General features: G+C 44.7%; 2 protein-coding genes across 4 annotated transcripts in view; one reads left to right on the top strand and one right to left on the bottom strand.

The window, feature by feature from the left end:
- The window catches only part of sspo (SCO-spondin), a 77,203-nt gene extending 71,648 nt beyond the window's left edge, over positions 1-5,555 (bottom strand). The window contains exons 1-12 of the mRNA XM_082970736.1: positions 5,462-5,555; positions 3,993-4,202; positions 3,734-3,816; positions 3,350-3,520; positions 2,656-2,879; positions 2,391-2,493; positions 1,801-1,959; positions 1,552-1,642; positions 1,301-1,451; positions 954-1,110; positions 594-834; positions 189-330 (exon numbers count right to left, since the gene is read on the bottom strand). Coding sequence (XP_082826862.1) covers positions 189-330; positions 594-834; positions 954-1,110; positions 1,301-1,451; positions 1,552-1,642; positions 1,801-1,959; positions 2,391-2,493; positions 2,656-2,879; positions 3,350-3,520; positions 3,734-3,816; positions 3,993-4,202; positions 5,462-5,514 — 1,785 coding nt within the window. The 5' untranslated portion in view covers positions 5,515-5,555. The remainder of the gene's footprint in view (positions 1-188; positions 331-593; positions 835-953; positions 1,111-1,300; positions 1,452-1,551; positions 1,643-1,800; positions 1,960-2,390; positions 2,494-2,655; positions 2,880-3,349; positions 3,521-3,733; positions 3,817-3,992; positions 4,203-5,461) is intronic.
- Positions 5,556-9,585: 4,030 nt separating this feature from the next.
- Positions 9,586-15,228, top strand: aoc1 (amine oxidase copper containing 1). 3 transcript variants are annotated; one of them, XM_014181112.3, is made up of 5 exons: positions 9,586-9,795; positions 10,510-12,054; positions 12,772-13,060; positions 13,660-13,792; positions 13,977-15,228. In XM_014181112.3, exons 2-5 carry the CDS (start codon positions 10,512-10,514, stop codon positions 14,244-14,246), a joined length of 2,235 nt encoding a protein of 744 aa, XP_014036587.1. In that variant the 5' UTR covers positions 9,586-9,795; positions 10,510-10,511; the 3' UTR covers positions 14,247-15,228. The 3 variants fall into 3 exon arrangements, with proteins under 3 accessions (XP_014036587.1, XP_045566749.1, XP_045566750.1); XM_045710793.2 differs by having other exon boundaries at positions 9,609-9,791; XM_045710794.2 differs by having other exon boundaries at positions 9,658-9,799.
- The last annotated feature ends 9,389 nt before the right edge of the window (positions 15,229-24,617 follow it).

Raw genomic sequence — 24,617 nt, 5'->3', positions numbered from 1 at the left:
CATACCAATATGACTCCTCTGTGTAAAGGTTTCACTCTCACGAAAATGTACATGTCGGTTGTTACTTTAAACAATTCCATATAGCTTACTAGCACCCCCTCCCCCACCTCTCCCCCGGCTTAGACTCCTATGGGTTAACTTTCAGTTATATCCAGTTACTATGGAAACGGTTCCTGATGGCATCTTACCTCTATGGCAGTGAAGCCACAGTCCCCTCCCTGCAGAGAGTACCTCTTGTTGTCGAAGGTAGACACCTGCAGACCACCCATCAGGCTGCACTGGGCAGCACACCTCTCCCCTGAACACTGCCACGCACCTGCTCGACACACACTGAGACAGGGGACAGAGAGAGAGAGAATGAGTTTTAGAGGGAGCAAGTAAGAGTGGGGGGGTTGTCAGAGAGGGGTGAGAGAGAGACAATGAGAGAGAGAAAAGAAAGGTATGAAGGGGGGTGATAGGGAGGGATGGGTCGGATGAGAGGACATAAAAAAAAAACATATTAATGATGACCCCTTTAAGCTTTTAAGAATAACATTGGCTGCCCACATTTTCAGGACACCTCCAGTAATGGACATGTAATTCCAGCCACTCACCAGGTGTTACACCTCTGCTGGATGGTGTTTCCTGACTGGTAGGTGTGTCTGCGGTGGAAACAGGGGCAGTCGTCCCTCCTCAGGCAGAGCCCCTGGTGCAGGTAGAGCCCAAAGGGGCACTCACACCCCCCTACACACTCCTCCCTGCACTGGCCCGAGGCAGGGGGCTGAGGGGAAGAGCAGCTAGGGGGGCAGGAGGACACGCAGTCGGAAAACACCTGCCCCCGCGGACACACGCGCCCTGGGAGAGAGAGAGAGAGAGAGAGAGAGAGAGAGAAAGACAGTTAATCCCTAACAGAGAATGGGTATTTCCTGGTACTTTCCAATACTGGAGGTCTGGAGGGGGCTGTGGGGCCTTACCACACAGTCCTGAGCTCCTCCAGCTAATGATGATGTGTTGTTGGGCACACTCGCGGGCGTAGCTGGCCAGAGTATCACACGTGGCGTCCTCTCTTTCTCTGGTCCCCAGGCTGCAGTGCAGGTACAGACATGTGTCAATGTAGGCCGCTGGGTCCACCTGACCAGAAAGGCAAAGTCATGGGTTTCACAGCAGGATTACTGGTTACCATTGTTATACCATTGCTGAAATATTATATTATATTGTTGGAAATCTGTTTGTCTAATATGGAAAGTCAGTTGTATGTGTTTGCGTGTGCATGTGTGTGTGCATGTTAACACAAAGCATGAGTTATGTTGGAGTTCCTCACCCTGTGGTGACACTGTGTAAAGGGGCTCTCCAGTAACCGGTGACACACTGACTCTGCCTCCCTGCGCAGAGCAGAGTCCCCTGTGACATCACAGCTGTGGCCTAGCTCTGCTGCGTCGTTGCAACCCTGAGAAACACGGAGGGTGGGAGAACTAAATTACCCAGAATGCCTAAAACAGTCAAAGCTCAAGTCTTTCTGAAGGCTCTATTGAGCCTCTGCTGTATATATATAGCCTAGTTTTCAGATGATACTATGCCTCAGTCTGATGGTCAGGCACTCGCCACGAATTCCCAAAACTGGCAGCGTACTCCGATACACTCCCAGTCATTGTGGTGAAGTCATCTATGAGGACACAGGAAAGATAGTTGAAGGACCACAGAGAAAAAGTCACTAGTTTTCCAACATTGTCATAGCCTTACGATCAGTAAGGTGCAATCAGTACTCATGAAGGGAAGGAGATAAGGAAAGGAAGCTAGGAAGCCCCTGTCTGGTCCCCTCACCGTCTGCATTGTTGTTATAGACTCCACACAAGCCTCTGGTGGTGGCAAGGTGTTCTGTGGTGACCGTCAGGTAGACAGTGTAGCCCATGTCGAACTTCACCCGCACCCCCAGACCGCTCTCCACAAACACAAAGTCCCCCAGCCAATGCACACTCACTCCTGTACACAGACACAGCGAGGGGAGGGAAGGAAGGCATGGTAAAAAAAATATATCGTCATGGTACAGGCTAGCTAACGAAACAAGGGGTATTGTGTGAAGGTGAATGTGAGCTTGCTTGACAACAATTTCAGAACTGACAGACAGAAGGAAAGGAATGGAGTAGTCAAGCGTTTCAGAACTGACAGACAGAAGGAAAGGAATGGAGTAGTCAAGCGTTTCAGAACTGACAGACAGAAGGAAAGGAATGGAGTAGTCAAGCATTTCAGAACTGACGGACAAAAGGAAAGGAATGGAGTAGTCAAGCGTTTCAGAACTGACAGACAGAAGGAAAGGAATGGAGTAGTCAAGCGTTTCAGAACTGACAGACAGAAGGAAAGGAATGGAGTAGTCAAGCGTTTCAAGTGTTCTGACTACAGGCTGTTGGAATTACCATTCTGAAAGAGCGGTTCTCCTTGAGGAACTAGCAATCCATTTAATGTTAGGTTCCTGAGGTGAACAGAGACCAGGTCTAATCCCAGCATCATCCTCAGTGCCTGGGAGAATGACAAATCAGAAATGATGCCTTTTTATTCAACCCAAAGCGCTCCACATTCTATAGCATCCACCAAGCTACTTTGTGGGAGATCACTCCACACATAGGCTAACACAGCGGAGAGACAAGGAGTGATAGTTCAGCTTATCGGAAGCTACTGTACCTTGCTGCAGTCTCCCCGACCGTTACACACAGTGCTGATGTACACAGCCCATGTCCCATCTGTAGACGATGCTAGGACGTACGTACAGTCGCCCTGGAAATGGAAGTGCTTTCTGTCAAAGGTACGATAGTGAGCCCCTCCCCAGCTCAGACAGGTGGCCGAGCCCTGGGGGTTCCGGGCGCTCCCCAAATGACCTCCCCGCACAAGGGGAGACGACTGAGAGTCTAAGAGGAGAGAAATGGATAGAGTCGGGGAGAGAAATGGAGCGAAATTAAGAGAAATGGAGAGAGGAAAAGTCAACAGAGAGTGTTGAATAGATTCATTACTCTTCATCTGCACATGTGAATCATTATGTTGACTCAAAGCAGCTCCACGTCAAGGCCACACAGGAATAACTGCCTGTCTTTAACTGGCAGACATATTTATAACCAATCTCCTCTGAAAAAAGTTCCCAAGAACCTCAGCCTTTAACCCCACGAGACAAACATCTGACAGTCTAGACCTCCTAGTGATCTTTATCAAGTACATTAGACATTCAAAGCCATTAGAGAATATAGAGCAGTGTTTGGTTCTCAATTAGACAATTTTCCTCTGTCAAATTCGACCACTAACAAATGTTGTCCTCAATCAGTGTAATACTGTGATTGGCAGAGAAGGTGGCGCTGTGGAGAGCGGTACAGCCTACAGCACTGACCAGCCAGCAGGGTGTAGGTACAGGACAGGCAGGTCTGGTCAGACGCGTTCTTCCAGCTCAGGCCCCACAGGCTGCCACAGCACTGCTCCATGGGCATCAGAGAGGAGTTGTGCACCCCTGGGAAGTCCTCGCAGCTCCATGTGGAGTAGCAGTGGCCCCGCACACCCACGCCTGGACCAGAAACGGGGGACAGTGTGAAAGAGAGAAACGGAGCTAGTCAGACAGAATGATGAGGAAATATGTTCAATTCTTCTCAATATGCAGTCCATTTTTTTGTCCCTCCTGCTGTCAGAAGTCTACTGATAGCCAATGTAATCAATAAGATGGACACACATAGCGTCAATTGAAAGTGAATAGTACTACTGTATAGTAAGTTGTTATTACCCTGTGAACAGCGTGGTCCTCCCCAGCCTTCACAGCACCCCCTCACAGTCTTATTCACCCTCTGGGTCTCCATCTCAGTGGGTCTGCTCAAAACACATACAGTACATGTATTACACACTGCACAAGGCAACACACAATACACTCAATAACTGGCATATTCATTTTGTTCTTATACATTCAAGTCATTGCAGCTTTCATATCATTATTGAACATTTTGTGTTAAAGTACATTTTTGGAGTCATAGTAATCATCTCCTCACTTGTATAAGAAGCAGACTGCCTTGTGACCCAGTTGTTTGTAGTACAGTGCAATGCCGTCATCACCCCCGTGCTTGTGGCGCATCCTATCCACATCCAGCCTCCAGTCCTGCGTGTTGTATTGGTACACCTTGGAACAGTCCACCTCACGCTGAAGACGGGGGGAAATGATCCGGTCCACTCTTTCCTCCACTGTGTGTTCACACCAGTGCCTGGGGTTGTGATAAACAACATGAAATGAAGTGTATAATATAATATAATAATAGATGCCATTTAGAAGACACTTTTATCCAAAGTGACATAGAGTCATGCATGCATACATTTTTTTTTAAATATGGGTGGTCCAAGGAATCCAACCCACTTTCCTGGCATTGCAAGCGCCATGCTTGTGTTTAGCTGGGCGGTGTGCTTAACTGGAAGGTCCAAGTAGGGAGTGTCTGCACCAGAGTCCAACAACGCCTCTATTTCCTACCTAGAAAATAATGCTCCCTTTCTAAAATGCGTTCAAGAGATTATCCTGAGATATGGCATCACAGTCTGGCTCGGCAATTTATCAGTCCAACTAAAATCTCAAATTTCCTCCTGACACAAACTGCCATGAAGGCCAATGTATGTGAGGCGGCGTCCCTCCCTGCAGACTATTTCTGAACAGACCGTTATCAGACACACGCAGAAACTTATTCCAGACCCCATCCCCTGTGCTTCACTCCGAGGAGGCTATCAGCTCCTCCCCTCAGGCAGACGCTATAGGGTCCCTACATGCTGAACAGGTATAAGCAGTCCTTCATTCCCTTGTCCATCAAATACCTGAACAGCAATAAGTAATGCTGGGCTGTGTTAGTAGGTCACTGACTAAATGTGCAATATGTATTATGTATATGGCTATATGAGAAGTGGATCATGTGTATATTGGGAAACAGGTAATGTATGTATTATGTTGAGTGTGTAATGTAGTGTCTATTTTGTCTATTTTGGGTGTCTAAGACAATTTTCCCCCTTGGGGACATTAAAGTTCATCCAATCTTATGCTCTATAATCTGAACTGCTCGTAGTCTATACTGTATATCCTATCATTTACATATGAGTTTATTACTTTGGATACTGCCTTCTTCTATTTTTTATTTATTATTATTGATTATTGTACTGCAATGTTGAGGGAGCTATCGCACAAGCGTTTCACTGCACCTTTTATACATGCTGTAAACTGTGTAGCCCTACGTGACAAATAAAATGTGATTTTATTCGATTTTTTTTTACCAACTGAGCTACAGAGGAGTGAAAAATAATTTAAGTGAAAAAAAGGGAAACATGCAACCATGATGTAAAAACAAAGGGGAAAACGATTTGTAAATATGATTAACTTGTCGGAAAGAAGTACCCCTTCCAATAGATATATAGTTTAGTAAATGTAGTGTAAAGCAATATAAATTGTGTTTCCTTTCTCTTAGACTCTACGGTGGTCAGTTCTTACCCCACCACCATTACCACACGCAGCCCAAGCAGAGACATCAGTAGAGTCCACATACTGCTCACTCTCTCCGCTCTGTGATGCCTTGGAATAGAGTCCTCTGAGGAAAAAAATGATCTCTCAATATTTATACACATACAGGAGTAAAATGTTAAACTGTGGCAGTGCAATCCATTATTATATTGAGTGACTAAGGCAACAAATACATATTTACATAGGAAGAGATGACACAGGTTACTCAAGAACAATAAGATAAACTGGGGATAAAATACAGCCAACTGAAGGCAAGGAGTAGAATAATAGAATTCTCACCTGGATATAACTGGTTTCAGATAGAGCTTGGCACTTCGATAACCTGGGGGTATTCCTTTGACTGTTGATCCTAATACGGTATACCACTGATTTACTTCCCTTTCCTAGATCAAGGTATCTTCGTTTTCTTTCTCTCTGTCAGGTCCTGAAAGTATATTCTCAGTAAGGGGATCTGTTGCTTTATAAGGGGCGGGTGCCCCTTTCACAGGGTTTTAAACGGTGTCCGATTCCCGGAGGAGCACAGTGCCATCTGAGGAGCACCTCATTGGCTGAGAAGCCTGAGGGCCACAGCTGGGAGGGCTGCCATTGGCCACCAGACGGAAGGATGGTGACACTCGGACCTCCTGCCTGTCCAACGGTACAGGACCAAGCAGGATTGGGGCTGAGGAAGGAAAGAGGAGGAAGGAGGGGGTGACACTGGGTGACACAGAGGGGGTACAGGCAAAGAGAGAGAGACATCATCCATGATGGAGGGATATGTTTGTGCTGGTACTAATCCTATAAAGAGAGGCGTTTCGGGAAGGATGGCAGTGGCGTTTATTTAATAAAACATGTCAATGGACAGGAGCCGGGGGGCTTTCAACCCGGCCAATATCCCTGGCCTGACCCTTTGACCCCCAGAGAAAGGAGACACAAACACAGCTGCCACCAAAGCCCTGCCTGTCTGTAGCTCTCATCTGGAGCATGGCAGCCATTTTGGATCCATTCGCGGCCACAGCCCTTCAACACACCTCACTAGTTACCAGAGAGAGAAAGAAGTGAGTTAACTCTCAGACCGGGTTTCCATCGACTGTGATTAAATGCTTGATTCAGCTAGTTCTGGTACCAACTACTTTGTTTCCACAGAACAGAAGTAGATAAGACGTCAATCTCCCAGTGTTATGTCCCACTGGGCACACATTGGTTGAATCAACATTGTTTCCACATCATTTCATTGTTTCCACATCATCATGAAACATTTCAGCGAGCAAGCCTTTCTAACCGACCTGGCCCTGGTATCCTGGAAGGATATTGACCTCATCCCGTCAGTAGAGGATGCCTGTTTTTTTTTTTTAAATGCCTTCCTCACCATCTTAAATAAGCATGCCCCATTCAAGAAATTTAGAACCAGGAACCGATATAGCCCTTGGTTCTCCCCAGACCTGACTGCCCTTAACCAACACAAAACCATCCTGTGGCGTTCTGCATTAGCATCGAACAGCCCCCGTGATATGCAACTTTTCAGGGAAGTTAGAAACCAATATACACAGGCAGTTAGAAAAGCCAAGGCTAGCTTTTTCAAGCAGAAATTTGCTTCCTGCAACACAAACGCAAAAAAGTTCTGGGACATTGTAAAGTCCATGGAGAATAAGAACACCTCCTCCCAACTGCCAATTGCACTGAGGATAGGAAACTCTGTCACCACCGATAAACCCACTATAATTGAGAATTTCAATAAGCATTTTTCTACGGCTGGCCATGCTTTCCACCTGGCTACCCCTACTGCAGTCAACAGCACTGCACCCCCCACAGCTACTCGCCCAAGCCTTCCCCATTTCTCCTTCTCCCAAATCCATTCAGCTGATGTTCTGAAAGAGCTGCAAAATCTGGACCCCTACAAATCAGCCGGGCTAGACAATCTGGACCCTTTCTTTCTAAAATGATTTGCCGAAATTATTGCAACCCCTATTACTAGCCTGTTCAACCTCTCTTTCGTGTCGTCTGAGATTCCCATAGATTGGAAAGCAGCTGCTGCCATCCCCCTCTTCAAAGGATGGGACACTCTTGACCCAAATTGCTACAGACCTATATCTATCCTACCCTGCCTTTCTAAGGTCTTCGAAAGCCAAGTCAACAAACAGATTACCGACCATTTCGAATCCCACCGCACCTTCTCCGCTATGCAATCTGGTTTCAGAGCTGGTAATGGGTGCACCTCAGCCACGCTCAAGGTCCTAAACGATATCGTAACCACCATCGATAAGAAACAATACTGTGCTGCCGTGTTCATTGACCTGGACAAAGCTTTCGACTCTGTCAATCACCACATCCTCATTGGCAGACTCAATAGCCTTGGTTTCTCAAATGATTGCATTGCCTGGTTCACCAACTACTTCTCTGATAGAGTTCAGTGTGTCAAATCGGAGGGCCTGTTGTCTGGACCTCTGGCAGTCTCTATGGGGGTGCCACAGGGTTCAATTCTTGTGCCAACTCTTTTCTCTGTATATATCAATGATGTTGCTCTTGCTGCTGGTGAGTCTCTGATCCACCTCTACGCAGACGACACCATTCTGTATACTTCTGGCCCTTCTTTGGACACTGTGTTAACAACCCTCCAGACGAGCTTCAATGTCATACAACTCTCCTTCCGTGGCCTCCAACTGCTCCTAAATACAAGTAAAACTAAATGCATGCTCTTCAACCGATCGCTGCCTGCACCTGCCCGCCTGTCCAGCATCACTACTCTGGACGGTTCTGACTTAGAATATGTGGACAACTACAAATACATAGGTGTCTGGCTAGACTGTAAACTCTCCTTCCAGACTCACATCAAACATCTCCAATCCAAAGTTAAATCTAGAATTGGCTTCCCATTTCACAACAAAGCATCCTTCACTCATGCTGCCAAACATACCCTCGTAAAACTGACCATCCTACCGATCCTCGACTTCGGCGATGTCATTTACAAAATAGCCTCCAATACCCTACTCAACAAACTGGATGCAGCCTATCACAGTGCCATCCGTTTTGTCACCAAAGCCCCATATACTACCCAACACTGCGACCTGTACGCTCTCGTTGGCTGGCCTTCGCTTCATAATCGTCGCCAAACCCACTGGCTCCAGGTCATCTACAAGACCCTGCTAGGTAAAGTCCCCCCTTACCTCCGCTCACTGGTCACCATAGCAGCACCCACCTGTAGCACGCGCTCCAGCAGGTATATCTCTCTGGTCACCCCCAAAGCCAATTCCTCCTTTGGCCGTCTCTCCTTCCAGTTCTCTGCTGCCAATGACTGGAACGAACTACAAAAATCTCTGAAACTAGAAACACTTATCTCCCTCACTAGCTTTAAGCACCAGCTGTCAGAGCAGCTCACAGATCACTGCACCTGTACATAGCCCATCTATAATTTAGCCCAAACAACTACCTCTTCCCCTACTATATTTATTTATTTTATTTATTTTGCTCCTTTGCACCCCATTATTTATACTTTGCACTTTCTTCTACTACAAATCTACCATTCCAGTGTTTTTACTTGCTATATTGTATTTACTTTGCCACCATGGCCTTTTTTGCTTTTACCTCCCTTATCTCACCTAATTTGCTCACATTGTATATAGACTTATTTTTCTACTGTATTATTGACTGTATGTTTGTTTTATTCCATGTGTAACTCTGTGTTGTTGTATGTTGTCGAACTGCTTTGCTTTATCTTGGCCAGGTCGCAATTGTAAATCAGAACTTGTTCTCAACTTGCCTACCTGGTTAAATAAAGGTGAAATAAAAAAAATACAATTAAATAAATAAATATCATGGGATATGTTCTGGGTAGCCTCTGAGAATAACATTGACGTATATACGGACATGGTGACTGAGTTCATCAGGAAGTGTATAGGGGATGTTGTCACCACTGTGACTATTAAAACCTACCTAGCAGCATTCGCACAAAACTGAAAGTGCGAACCACCGCGTTTAACCATGGCAAGGTGACTTGGCAAGGTGACACTAATCAAATCGTTTCAAAATCACTTGTTGCTCAATTTCTCTGCGTGCCCCCCTGTGGAATGAATCATCTATACAGTAGACCTGAGATTTCAACACTTTTACAACCCCTTGGTGACCAATCCCGTTCCGCCGCTGCAAGGTTGAAGGCAAAATAAAAGCAGCTGCTCATTGAGCCCTGTTTTCATAATACATCTCTTCCATCTGAACTGCAAAGGGAAGGATACAACTGCTTGGGCTGTTCTGGTTCTGGACAAAGCAACATTGTTTCACTCAGGGCTGGAAGCAGGAGTACCCTTCAACGTTTGAAGTGCCTACTGTAGGTAGGTCAGTTTCTTTGTTACAAAGTCGTGCACTGCCTACAGTGCTCTGATTTGCATGCTTTTCGTGTTCTGCCTCAATGCAGCATATCACAATATTACATAAATAGGGTTACATAAGCATGTTATAAAATCAAACTGTTTGAAAGAGGCAATCTGTAACACATAAGTCCCAGATTCAAGTGAGGACCCATTGGTGTGCTGCTGAGAACAGAACAGACTTGACAGGGGTCGATACACATGCAACATTAACAGAGACAGGGCAGAGAGGGGAGGAAAGGAAACATTGTACGAAGATCCCCACTGCATGGAAGCTGATCCATACTGTTAGAAGACCAGAGGGAGTGGAAAAAAAGAGTGGTAAAGAAAGGGGGAGGAGGGGAAGGATGAGAAGGAGGAGGTTTGCTTTTCCAGCTGTGGAGAGGACGGGGGGTGGGGGGAAGAGAACGGGTGGGTGGGGGGAATGTGTCCCAATCTGGATGCTAAATATGCTACAGTATGTATGTTTCTCTTTTCAGTACTGGAGGAAACGGAGGAAGCACGCTATAAGATCAGTGTAGGGTTTACTCAAGTGCTTTTATTAGATAAGCATTATACATAGCTCAATAACTCAAGTGCAAGGGTCATTTCAACAGGAAGGACAGGGTTGTCGGTGACTATAAGAGCACGTTCTCGAATAATTCCTGGCCGTTTTTTTTACTTGTTGTGTCTCCATAGACATGGCCAGGTGCTGCTGTCTGCTGGTGCTGCTGGTTGCTCTGGGCGTGTGTGAAGCCTCTCGTGGCCGGGAGTGGGCTCACCACGGAGCCTCCATGTTCGCCGACCTGACGCCCCGTGAGATGCGTGACGTCCGGGACTACCTGCAAGGCAAGCCAGAGCTGGGTCTGACAGCGACCCGGGGCAAGGACCTGAAGAAGAACAGCATCCTGTTGATGGAGCTCCACCTGCCTCGGAAGCACGAGGCCCTGAGGACCCTGGACCGGGGCCAGGCCAAGCCCACACGCCAGGCCAGGGTGGTGGTGCAGTTCGGGAACCAGGCCCAGCCCAACATCACTGAGTTCATCGTGAGTCCGCTGCCCTTCCCTACTTCGTACACGGGGAAGACTTTCAAGGGAGACCGGCCCATTCGGTTTGAGTCGCGACCCATCACGGCGGCGGAGTACTCGCACATCATTGACATCTTGCAGAAGATTACTGCCAAGGTCCACAAGGTCCTGTTTGAGACCACGGGCGGATTTTCCTTCCACAACTGCACCAACCGCTGCCTGACTTTTTCGGACATCGCGCCCCGTGGTTTGGAGTCGGGTGAGAGGAGGACCTGGATCATGCTGCAGAAGTTCGTAGAGGGCTACTTCATCCACCCTGTGGGCTTTGAGGTCCTGGTGAACCATAAAGATTTGGACCCTGAGCGCTGGACGGTGGAGAAGGTGTGGTACAACGGCCAGTACTTTGACAACGTGGAAGAACTGGCAGAGCGATATGAGAAGGGAACGCTGGAGAAGGTCAAGCTTCCTGACCATGACGATGAAGACTTGTACTCCACTTACATTCCCCGTGGGCACAGCAACACGCGCACCGACATTCATGGGCCCAAGCTGGTAGAGCCCCAAGGCCCTCGCTACCACGTGGATGGGAACTTTGTGGAATACGCCGGCTGGTCCTTTGCCTTCCGAGTCCGCTCTTCCGCCGGCCTCCAAATCTTTGACTTGCGCTTCAATGGAGAGCGCATCGCCTACGAGGTCAGTCTCCAGGAGGCTATCGCCTTCTATTCGGGCGACACCCCCGCCGCCATGCAGACCAAATACATAGACGCTGGCTGGGCCATGGGAACTGTGGACTACGAGCTGGCGCCTGGCATTGACTGCCCCGAAATCGCAACCTTTTTAGACCTGCACCATTACTACGACACGGATAAGCCCATGCGCTACAAGAACGCCTTGTGTGTGTTTGAAATGACCACAGGGATGCCTCTGAGGAGGCACTACAACAGTAACTTCCAGGGGAGCTACAACTTCTTCGGGGGTCTGGAGAACCACGTGCTGGTGCTTCGTACCACCTCCACTGTCTATAACTACGACTACATCTGGGACTTTCTCTTCTACCAGAACGGAGTGATGGAGTCCAGGGTCAGTGCCACCGGCTACATCCACGCCACCTTCTTTACGCCTAATGGACTGCACTACGGCTCTAAGGTGTATAACTTCGTACTTGGTAACCTGCACACTCATCTCATCCACTACAAGGTTGACCTTGATATTGCCGGTGAGTTCTGTTTTAATAATCTGGTCGCGTGGCCACACTTCTAGGGAAGTAGATTCTAAAAGGTATTTTACAACTTTGGTCAAACATTGCATTATGAGTGATTCTCCTAGATAGTTTATGAGTGTTGCTCCCAGCCAAAAACAATAACATGAGATTGTCAACCATTTTGGTGAGTCATTGACAAGAAACACAAAATAAGCGCTCATTTCTGCACCATGGGCAATACAATTGCTAAATCACACGTGAAATGGTATGCCTAGTCTGTGCAATATCTGCTTCAGAACATGACATTAGTGCTTAGGTCAACTGTATTTCAAATCAACAAATGGCAATAAAGGGAGGTTTTAATGAGGGAGGGCATAGGCCCAGCCACTTGGGAGTCAGGCCCACCCACTGGGGAGCCAGGCCCAGCTAATCAGAAGTTGTTTTACCCCACAAAAGGGCTTTAATATAGACAGAAATAAATACTCCTCAGCACCACCCCTTTTCTTGATATGCCACACATGTCAAGTGGATTGATTATCTTGGCAAAGGAGAAAAGCTCACTAACAGGGATGTAAACAAATTAGTGCACAACATTTTTGATAAATAAGCTCTTTGTGCATATGGACATTTTTAGGAATCTTTTATTTCAGTTCAATAAACATGGGATCAACACTTTACATGTTGTGTTTATATTTTTGTTCAGTATATGATTGCTTTTGTCAAACGGTCCAGGTCGGGAGAACAGCTTTGAGTCGATGGACCTCAAGTACGTGAACTTCACCAACCCGTGGAGCCATAAACATTCTGTCGTCCAATCCAAGCTCGTCAAGACGCAACACCAAACGGAACGCAGCGCAGCCTTCCGATTTGGCAAAAAGTTCCCCCGTTACGTGCACTTCTACAACCCCAATGAGAAGAACAAGTGGGGCCACCAGAAAGGGTACCGCATCCAGTACAACTCCCACGCCAACAGTGTGCTTCCCCGTGGCTGGAGAGAGGAGAACGGCATCAGCTGGTCCAGGTAACAGAAACACACAGCTAGTTTAAGGGATAGTTAACCCTAAAAGCTCATTTAATCAAATCTTACTTTTGATACATCAGAAAAGGTCTAAAGTCAACCTCAGTTCATTCCACTCCATCTGTTGAGTAGTTCCCTCCTGTAGACTACCACTGGTGGGGTAGTAGCATCCCTTATACCCTAGCATAAAATAATGAATAAAACGTACAGGTACCATGAACTACAGACAGCAATTCCATGATAATCCAGAGAATATGGGAAATGGATACTGTGGTGTATGACGGGTGCACAGATCATTATTATGAAAGATATATCAATGCTCTACTATCATCTATCTATCTATCTATCTATCTATCTATCTATCTATCTATCTATCTATCTATCTATCTATCTATCTATCTATCTATCTATCTATCTATCTATCTATCTATCTATCTATCTATCTATCTATCTATCTATCTATCTGGTTCTCTCTCTCTCTCTCTCTCTCTCTCTCTCTCTCTAATCATCTACTGTCAGAAAGTTCTGATTCAGTTTATCTAAAGCGCAGTACATATGATCTGTATTAGTGAGAGTGATAATGGATTACTTTTCCCCTGTAGATACCCATTGGCTGTGACCAGGCACAAGGACAGTGAGCCCACCAGCAGTAGTATCTACACTCAGAACGACCCCTGGGAGCCTGTGGTCTCCTTTGAGGACTACATCCGCAACAATGAAAACATCACCAACCAGGTTAGACCTGCTGCTATCAATAACGCAACTCATTCTCAGATTTATACCAGCAGCTTCTCAACCCTGGATGACATTACTGTGTATAATTCCTTACTTACACAGGTTACAGAATTATAATTGTATAACTCAATAATCAATCCAATTAATCAATTCATCAATCAACTTGACAATATCTTTTGTGTAGGACCTGGTTGCCTGGGTGACAGTGGGCTTCCTGCATGTGCCCCACTCGGAGGACATCCCCAATACGGCAACGCCTGGCAACGCTGTGGGATTCTTCCTGCGCCCCTTCAACTTCTTTGATGAGGACCCCTCTCTCTCATCCCGCAGTACCGTCATTGTCCGGCCAGACAAAGAGGGGAAGCCGAAGGTCCAGAGATGGACCCCAGAGGTCGTAGGTCATTGTGTGACTGACAAGCCTTTCTTCTACAACGGCACCTACGCAGAAGTCTGAGGGACTGGTGTGAGTGACAGGAAAGACACAAAATGGTGGTTCCATCCTTGCGTCTGAGTGGTGCCAAATTAATGTAAGCTGACATTTAAATCTTGACTCCGACATTTAACTTAAAAATCATTTAAATGCAAAAGAATGCATTATGACACAGGCATTAACAACATTTATATTATGTTGATATCTTACCTGAACCTGTTGAAATGTGAAAGAATAAGAATATTTGGTATTTTTTGTCGTATTACGTTTTTTTTTATGAGTACGCAAATTGATTGAAGCAATTTACCATTCTTATCCATAGGCACATTTCAATAGAAATCCTCGATAATCATAACTCCCAGACAAGTGTTGCCATGTATATACTTATGTATCCGTCCCAGATCTAGCAGAATGATTGTTTTCCTTTTTACTGTGGTTGTCATGCTAACCTTATTGTGTGTGAGGCCTGGGGGTCAAAGCACTCAAAATCCTGTTGAGTGAGGGTCTCCATGGACGGGGTTTAGTTGCTCTGAGCATCCAGGATGCAGGATGCCGGGATCAGCCACCGTCCGCCAGGCTTCTGGATCCCAGCAGGCCTGCATGGCGAGAATGTTTTCACTGGGAAAAAGTTAGCTGAGCAAACAGGCCGATCCGGAACTGCCCCACAAACAGTCCAGGATTCACCTGTACCATTGTCCGGGGCAACCAGCTGCCCCCACGCAACATGCAGGGAGCGAACCGATAGAACATTCTACAATGTTTTAGAACTCAGTTTTCCCTCCATTTGTTTTATCTTTGGGACAGTTTTCCGTTAGGTACTCCTGGCTACTTTTAATTAGATACAATAAAGAACTAACTGCATTAAATTAAATAGTATAACATTTGGGTTGTATCACTTCTTTTCAATTGGAGGTTTTTGATCAGATTGATTGACTTGACCATGTATTCTCAAACTGTACTGGAATTTGGAAATTACATTAAAAGTTGGGAAAGGGTTAGTCTTCAAGCATTGACGACAGCAGTCACTTTTGTAGCTGTACAATCAGACAAAAGGCAACTATTCAACATCAGCAATGTGAAAAGCAGGCCTAGGGAATATAAGCCAACAATTGTTGTCTATGGCATTTTACAATCAGAACCTTATAAATGTGTGTGCCGACATTTTACGGTGTATGGTAAAAATGGGTACCATTAGAGTCATGCAAGCAGGAGGAAGAGACGACAGGAGAGGAGAAAAAAAAGCAGGGGAGGACAGATTATTTTAGAAGATGGGGAAAAAGGGAGGGGCTTTAGGGTAAATGGCATTCCTATGGTTTGCCATGGTAATGATGGCTTCTGTGTCATAATGAACAAACCGTAGGGAAGAAAACAGTGTCAAGTCTCACAGTGGGAAACGGTCAATACTGGCCTGTGACTAATACAGGAAATCCCACAGTGGTTAGCTATAGGGGTTATTTCACCTGTTCTTCCCGGTTAGGCTTGGTCTAGAAGAGTCAACAAACGTCTCCTACTCTTGATTCTTTCCTTTCTCATAGGCTCTGCAAGAGAATACAAAAACAGATTGATGAAGGTTGTAAAAGGTACAAAAAAAACACTTGGTGAGTAAGAGGGCCAGTGCAAGCAAGGACAGTGCCGAGTGGGAAATTATGTTTGAGTATCACTGTGTCAAGTGTTTAGCCTAGTTAAAACCCCATCTCTGAAGCACAAAAAGTAACAACACCAAATGCCATCCAGCATAGAAAAGCATAATCAACCTTAGGAGTGAGGTTCCCTGATGAAGGTTTCTCCTTTATTCCACAAACTACGCACTTGAACTGGTAAATACTAAGGCAAATATAGATTGTGACATAGTTTTGACCCGTTTTATAGCCATAAGGCTAAGCCGTAAGGGATGAACGCAAACATGAGGTTTGTAAAGGACTGAAAACTCTTCCCTCAGATCAATGCCACAGTATTCTAAGTGACATAAACATGACCATTTGTTCAGCAATAGAGTAAAAACCAGGGGGAGGCTGCTGAGGGGAGGATGGCTCATAATAATGGCTGGAACAGAGCGAATGGCATCAAACACATGATTTCCATGTATTTAACACCATTCCAACTATTCCACTCCAGCCATTACCATGAGCCCTTTCTCCCCAATTAAGGTGCCACCAACCTCCTGTGGTAAAAAACATAGTGTTTATCATCTGCTCATATGATTGGAGGGCAAAACAATACTAAAGCAGTCTGTTGATAAAAACAAATCTAAATATCAGTTTCACTGACTCGCAAAGTAGTTGGGAATGTGTATGTGTATGTGTAGCCTCTGCTGAGTCCCCAACAACCAGATCGGTGTTCAGGGGAAATAGAAAAATACCCTGTGACGCGACTTCAGCTTTTGGACGTTAAAAGGCGACACTCCGTCCTAACTCCTTCTCAAAATGTGCTGGATTGGTTGAACAGTGCAGAAGAGAACCTCCCCCGACAGTTTTTTTCCCTTCTCATCAAGATCAGTATGTAGGGATTCAGGCACTTATTTTACGCATGCTATGCAATGTTAGTGGAGCTGTGAAAGGAAGATGTGAGTAGCTACTGCCATCTAGTGGTTAGATGACAAACTACTCTGATTTCTGCCTTAGGAAATACTGTATATGACAGCTAGAAGAGGTAAATGTAGGCCTGTATGGTCCTTACAACACTTAAAGCAAATACATCTCCCATGTTTCACTGTCATGGATACAGCATATTGAACACCTCACTGCAGCAACCAGAAATACAGAGCCCACCACATACACCAACTCAGCATATTTTCATACTTAGCCTATGCCTAAGCAAGGTTGTTGCGGTCACATGATCAAAGCTCTTAATGTACAACCTGTTAGATTTATGATATTTCAGTGTGGCCCGACTGTAGCTCTGTTGCTGACTCATCTTGAGACTGAACAAAGCAAATTTCCTCCTACCTTATAATTCCTCCAGGCCAGAAATACAGTTGAAGTCGGAAGTTTACATACACCTTAGCCAAATACATTTAAACTCAGTTTTTCACAATTCCTGACATTTAATCCTAGTAAGAATTCCCTGTCTTAGGTCAGTTAGGATCACCACTTTATTTTAATAATGTGAAATGTCAGAATAATAGTAGAGAGAATTATTTATTTAATCTTCTATTTCTTTCATCACATTCCCAGTGGGTCAGAAGTTTACATACACTCAATTAGTATTTGGTAGCATTGCCTTTAAATTGTTTAACTTGGGTCAAACGTTTCGGGTAGCCTTCCACAAGCTTCCCACAATAAGTTGGGTGAATTTTGGCCCATTCCTCCTGACAGAGCTGGTGTAACTGAGTCAGGTTTGTAGGCCTCCTTGCTCACACACACGCTTTTCAGTTCTGCCCACATTTTTTCTATGGGATTGAGGTCAGGGCTTTGTGATGGCCACTCCAATACCTTGACTTTGTTGTCCTTAAGCAATTTTTCCACAACTTTGGAAGTATGCTTGGGGTCATTGTCCATTTGGAACCAAGCTTTAACTTCCTGACTGATGTCTTGAAATGTTGCTTCAATACATCCACATAATTGTCCTACCTCATAATGCCATCTATTTTGTGAAGTGCACCAGTCCCTCCTGCAGCAAAGCACCCCCAAAACATGATGCAGCCACCCCCATGCTTCACGGTTGGGATGGTGTTCTTTGGCTTGCAAGCCTCCCCCTTTTTCCTCCAAACATAATGATGGTCATTATGGCCAAACAGTTATATTTTTGTTTCATTAGACCAGAGGACATTTCTCCCAAAAGTACGGTCTTTGTCCCCATGTGCAGTTGCAAACCATAGTCTGGCTTTTTTATGGCGGTTTTGGAGCAGTGGCTTCTTCCTTGCTGAGCGGCCTTTCAGGTTAAGTCGATATAGGACTTGTTTAACTGTGGATATAGATACTTTTGTACCTGTTTCCTCCAGCATCTTCACAAGGTCCTTTTCGGTTGTTCTGGGATTGATTTGCACTTTTCGCACCAAAGTACGTTCATCTCTAGGAGACAGAACGTGTCTCCTTCCTGAGCGGTATGACTGCTGCGTGGTCCCATGGTGTTTATACTTGCGTACTATTGTTTGTACAGATGAACGTGGTACCTTCAGGCGTTTGGAAATTGCTCCCAAGGACGAACCAGACTTGTGGAGGTTTATCATTTTTTTCTGAGGTCTTGGCTGATATCTTCTGATTTTCCCATGATGTCAAGCAAAGAGGCACTGAGTTTGAAGGTAGGCCTCGAAATACATCCACAGGTACACCTCCAATTGACTCAAATGATGTCAATTAGCCTACCAGAAGCTTCTAAAGCCATGACATCATTTTCTGGAATTTTCCAAGCTGTTTAAAGGCACAGTCAACTTAGTGTATGTAAACTTCTGACCCACTGGAATTGTGATACAGTGAATTATAAGTGAAATAATCTGTCTGTAAACAATTGTTGGAAATATTACTTGTGCCATGCACAAAGTAGATGACCTAACTGACTTGCCAAAACTATAGTTTGTTAACAAGAAATGTGTGGAGTGGTTGAAAAACGAGTTTTAATGACTCCAACCTAAGTGTATGTAATCTTCCGACTTCAACTGTAGATGTACTTCCCTTCCCTGTCTCACACATGAAGCCAGTCTGAGAAAATCCTGGTCCTAACTGTTTCAACCTTGCTCTCATAGAGTGTGAGCACACTCATTCTTTGAGAAAGTGGAATAACAATACAATCTATTCCAAAATACAATCTATTCCAATCCAATCCAAAATTAAATCTAGAATTGGCTTTCTATTCCTAAACAAAGCCTCCTTCACTCACGCCGCCAAACATACCCTAGTAAAACTGACTATCCTACCGATCCTCGACTTCGGCAATGCCATTTACAAAATAGCCTCCAACACTACTCAGCAAACTGGATGCAGTCTATCACAGTGCCATCCGTTTTGTCACCAAAGCCCCATATACTTCCCACCACTGCCACCTGTATGCTCTAATCGGCTGGCCCTCGCTTCATATTCGTCGCCAGACCCACTGGCTCCAGGTCATCTATAAGTCTATGCTAGGTAAAGCTCCGCCTTATCTCAGCTCACTAGTCACGATAACACCCACCCGTAGCACGCGCTCCAGCAGGTATATCTCACTGGTCATCCCCAAAGCCAACACATACTTTGGCCGCCTTTCCTTCCAGTTCTCTGCTGCCAATGACTGGAACGAATTGCAAAAATAGCTGAAGCTGGAGACTTATATTTCACTCACTAACTTTAAACATCAGCTATCCGAGCAGCTAACCGATCGCTGCAGCTGTACATAGCCCATCTGTAAATTGCCCATCCAATCTACCTACCTCATCCCCATATTGTTTTTATTTACTTTTCTGCTCTTTTGCACACCAGTATTTCTTCTTGCACATCATCATCTGCACATCTATCACTCCAGTGTTAATTTGCTAAATTGTAATTACTTGCTACTATGGCCTATTTATTGCCTTACCTCCTCATGCCATTTGCACACACTGTATATAGACATTCTTTTTTTCTATTGTGTTATTGACTGTACGCTTGATTATTCCATGTGTAACTCTGTGTTGTTGTTTGTGTCGCACTGCTTTGCTTTATCTTGGCCAGGTCGCAGTTGTAAATGTTCTCAACTAGTCTTCCTGGTTAAATAAAGGTGAAGTAAAAAAATATATATATATATATATTATAAATGAATACATTTTAGACAGTGCTCCTCGTGGTGCTTACAGGCAGCATGCACCTGCTTGATTTAAAGATACATATCAAAGAAGAGAAATATGATAGGCCAATGAGTACTTCGAATAAAATGATTGACAATCATTACCCAACAATATTACTTCTTAAACTGCACTTTGTGTACTTTTAGAGCCAGTGATGTAGTGGTAAGAAAATGCATGGGTGAAATCTGATCTCCAGTCGGGGTGAAAAAAAGAAATGCTCCTTATACTTTCAATGCCTATTTTAGCAATAGGTTGGTGAACTGTTGGGCAAAAAAAAAAGTGGGTACACTGCGTTTACTTGCGTTTAACCTCCACTGTGTTTAACCTCACACACACACACCATGGTTTAGCGCCACTGGGCCAAGTGGAAAACAGTCTCAGACAGCTTGTGTGAAGCATTCTCTTCACACACAAGAGTTGAGTCAAAGTCTAGAATAGGTTTCTGTTTATTAGAGCAACACTTTATTTGTCACTATGACTCACACATGGAAGTCCCACATATGTCTGAATGGTGAGTAACAGTAAAGTAATATATCCTCATGGAAATAATTCAACAACAATCAACACCACCGTAGGACATTAACCAGTGACACACGTTTTCCACAAGTGTAGGGTTATTATCAGAATTTAGACATTGGAGATTCCTTTGACTGTAGGTATGGGGGTGTTCACTTTGCTGTAAGTGAGAGAATGGGTTATTTTCTTATGGAGGTGAGATAATACCCTTTGAGACTATCAAATGACACCTTTTTGTGAACCACACAGGAAGGTAAACCTTGGGCCTGGCAAAATATTAAAACTGCACAGTCATTGAGGAACAAAGGTTTCATATTTAACATTGATTTGCAGAATCAAAAAACGATTCACTTATACGTTTTGTCTAAACAGAAGAAGAAAAAAACTTGAAATAAAGTCTTCATCTTCAGCTTTATCTCACTGTGACAGCAAGTTGAGGTATAGAATCAGCTAGAGGCACTTAGCAGAGTAATCGGCACAAGACTGGCTGGCAAGTGGCCAACAATTCTTTATTTTCATCCCTACACTAATCTGAAGTAAGCTTGTCCTTCTTTAAAAGTCACACTTATTTCGATAGCAGTGTCACACTTTGACAATCTATACTGAACAAAAATATAAATACAACATATAAAGTGTTGGTCCCATGTTTCATGAGCTGAAATAAAAGATCCCTGAAATTTTCCATACGCAAAAAAATAGTATTTCTCTCAAATGTGGTGCACAAATTTGCTTACATTCCTGTTAGTGAGCATTTCTCCTTTGCCAGTATGATCCATCCACCTGACAGGTGTGGCATATCAAGAAGCTATTAAACAGCATGATCATTACACAGGTGCACCTTGTGCTGGGGATAATAAAAGGCCACTCTAAAATGTGCAGTTTTGTCACACAACACAATACCACAGATGTCTGAAGTTTTTGAGGGAGCATGCAATTGGCATGCTGACTGCAGGAATGTCCACCAGAGCTGTTGCCAGAGAATTTTATGTTCTTTTTTTCTACCATAAGCTGCCTCCCAACGTCATTTTAGAGAATTTGGCAGTATATCCAACCGGCCTCACCTGCAGGATCGTCTGAGACCAGCCACCCTGACAGCTGACGAACCTGAGGAGTATTTCTGTAATAAAGCCCTTTTGTCAGGAAAAAATAAATTCTGATTGGCTGGGCCTGGTTCCCCCAGTGGGTGGGCCTGGATCCCAAGTGGTTGGTCCTATGCCCTCCCAAGCCCACCCATGGCTGTGCCCCTGCCCAATCATGTGAAATCCATAGATTAGGGCCTAATGAATTTATTTCAGTTGACTGATTTCCTTAGAAGAACTGTAACAATCTCTGAAATTGTTGCATGTTGCGTTTATATTTTAAAAGGCCTACTATATGGGACAATCAGGTCCCTATGTGCAAATATATTGTAAGTAGCTTCTATGTACAGTGTTTAAGCACGATTAACATGTAAACGTGTGAGGAGAGAGAAAAGGTTGTGTGGGAACATGCTGTGCCCCAGCAGCCTATCGTTCCCTCGATGCAGTGGGGTTAGGTGGCCAGTCTGTCTCCTATGGTATGTCAACCATTCCATTCCTCTTTGTCCACTTCTCAAAATAACCCAGAGCAGCTTAGACAAAGCCTGAGATACAGAAAGCCAGCCAGGCAGATAGAATCCGGTCCAATCCACTCCGCGGGGCGGAAAACAGATTCAAAGACCACTAGGGTCTTTTAGCCAGTAAACAACTGTGATGTTAGTCAAATGGTTTTCATTGAAATGGGGATTCACAAGTGTCATGGCTGTGAATGGCCTAGTGAGTCAGGAATCATGCCACACACTGTAACAGAACATGACCAGTGCCTGTCATTCATTACCCCAGGGGAGATGACAGTGTGGGGGCATGCATGGCAGTCAATTTGGAAACACAGAGAAGGGTTGAGCCCTATTGCATAATTTCCATCACCCCCAACGGTTGTTTTTATCCATCTTCCAGGCCTCTCTTTTCATTGTGACCGGGGCCATCACCACCGTCACACAGCCCCCAGAGATGCATGGCTCCATCAGAGAGGAAACAATTGGAGGACCCTGATCAACCACGATTCATAACCTGATAATGGAGGCTCTGAGATGCCTGCTCATGTATTTACTGTACACAGCCAGGCAATACAGCCATTGGAGCCTACAAGCATACTCACTCACACACACACACACACACACACACACACACACACACACACACACACACACACACACACACACAGTCCCCTCTGAATAGACAACACTCAAGGGATCCAGTTACAGACAGGATCCCATCTACAAGACTGCAAACCCTGGTCTAATATAGAACCAAATGGCACCACCATACACCTCAACCTCCTTATTCTGCCCAGTACCCTCCCTTACCAAGCCTAAAACGTTGCTGTTGGTGATCCTCGATGTGTCTGTGATCCCCAATCGGTTGTTATGACAGAAAAAGCACAATTGCAGAGCGGTGGGGAACCAGTGCTGAATAAAAGGTGCCATTCATGGTATATTGCTGACTCTGATTCACGCCTCACATTCTTGACTCACATTAAACTTAAATGAAAGGGCAAACTTAAAGGTCAGAGGCCCTTTCTATACAGTACATGACATATATGATTGCGTCACAGTAGGTAAGTCAGATAGGATGTGGATCTTAGCAGACTCATATATAATCTATATAGGAGCACCCCCCATCCACATCGAAGGGACAGCAGTGGAGAAGGTGAAAAGTTTTACGTTCCTCGGCGTACACATCACAGTCAAACTGAAATGGTCCACCCACACACTCAGGAGGCTGAAGAAATTTTACTTGTCACCCAAAACCCTGACAAACTTTTACAGATTCACAATCGAGAGCATCCTGTCGGGCTGTATCACAGCCTGGTACGGCAACTGCACCGCCCTCAACCACAGGACTCTCCAGAGGGTGGTGCGGTCTGCACAACGCATCACCAGGGGCAAACTACCTGCCCTCCATGACACCTACAGCACCCGATGTCACAGGAAAGCCAAAAAGATCATCAAGGACAACAACCACCCAAGCCACTGCCTGTTCACATTGCTATCGCCACTACGGCCTATTTATTGCCTTACCTCCCTAATCTTACCTCATTTGCACACAGTGTATATAGATTTTTTCTATTATATTATTGACTGTACGTTTGTTTATTCCATGTGTAACTCTGTGTTGTTGTTTGTGTTTGCTTTATCTTGGCCAGGTCGCAGTTGTAAATGAGAACTTGTTCTCAACTGGCCTACCTGGTCAAATAAAGGTGAAATAATTTTTTCTAATAAAAAAATCACCCAGAAGGCGAGGTCAGTACAGGTGCATCAAAGCTGGGACAGAGAGACTGAAAAACAGCTTCTATCTCAAGGCCATCAAAGCAGATTGCTGCTAAACAGCAATCATTAACTCAGAGAGGCTGCTGCCTATATTGAGACCCAATCACTGGTCACTTTAATAAATGGATCACTAGTCACTTTCAACAATGCCACTTTAATTAATGCCACTTTAATCATGTTTACTTATCTTACATTACTCATATCATATGTATATATTGTGTTTTATACCATATATTGCACCTAGCCTATGCCACTCGGCCATCGCTCATCCATATGTTTGTATGTACATATTCTCATTCCCCCCTTTAGATTTGTGTGTATTAGGTAGCTGTTGGGGAATTGTTAGATTACTTGTTAGATATTACTGCACTGTCGGAACTAGAAGCACAAGAATTTCGCTACACTCGCATTAACATCTGCTAACCATGTGTATGTGACCAATAAAATGTGATTTGATTTGATATAGCAGATTGTAACAATCGTCGTCGGGTGATGAGGAAGAGGACCAAAGCGCAGCTGGGAGCGAACACATGTTTATTCTTAACACTGAAATAAACACAAAACCAAGAAAATGCCGATACGTTAACTGCTCAAAACAAAGAGACAACACCCCACAAACAGCGTGGGGGAAAAGGAACTTAAATGTGATCCCAATCAGAGACAACTAGCGACAGCTGTCTCTGATTGGGAATCGACAGAACCCAACATAGAAATAACCCACATAGAGCTAACACAAGGCTATAACGCAAACATAGAAAACAAACCAAGGAAAAATACCCAACATGACACACCTTGACCA

Source organism: Salmo salar, chromosome 29 (genome assembly GCF_965601325.2).
Source record: "Salmo salar chromosome 29, fSalSal1, whole genome shotgun sequence".
NCBI lineage: Eukaryota > Metazoa > Chordata > Actinopteri > Salmoniformes > Salmonidae > Salmo > Salmo salar.
The sequence above is the reverse complement of the archived record's forward strand: the minus strand, read 5'-3'. Positions and strand labels throughout refer to the sequence as shown.

What these genes read in the sequence shown, in the direction of transcription:
- aoc1 (XM_014181112.3), top strand. Translation starts at nt 10,512, where the DNA reads ATGGCCAGGTGCTGCTGTCTGCTGGTGCTGCTGGTTGCTCTGGGCGTG. An exon ending in AACGGCATCAGCTGGTCCAG is followed by an intron (nt 13,061 to 13,659) that starts GTAACAGAAACA and finishes TTTCCCCTGTAG; the next exon opens with ATACCCATTGGCTGTGACCA. An exon ending in ATGAAAACATCACCAACCAG is followed by an intron (nt 13,793 to 13,976) that starts GTTAGACCTGCT and finishes TCTTTTGTGTAG; the next exon opens with GACCTGGTTGCCTGGGTGAC.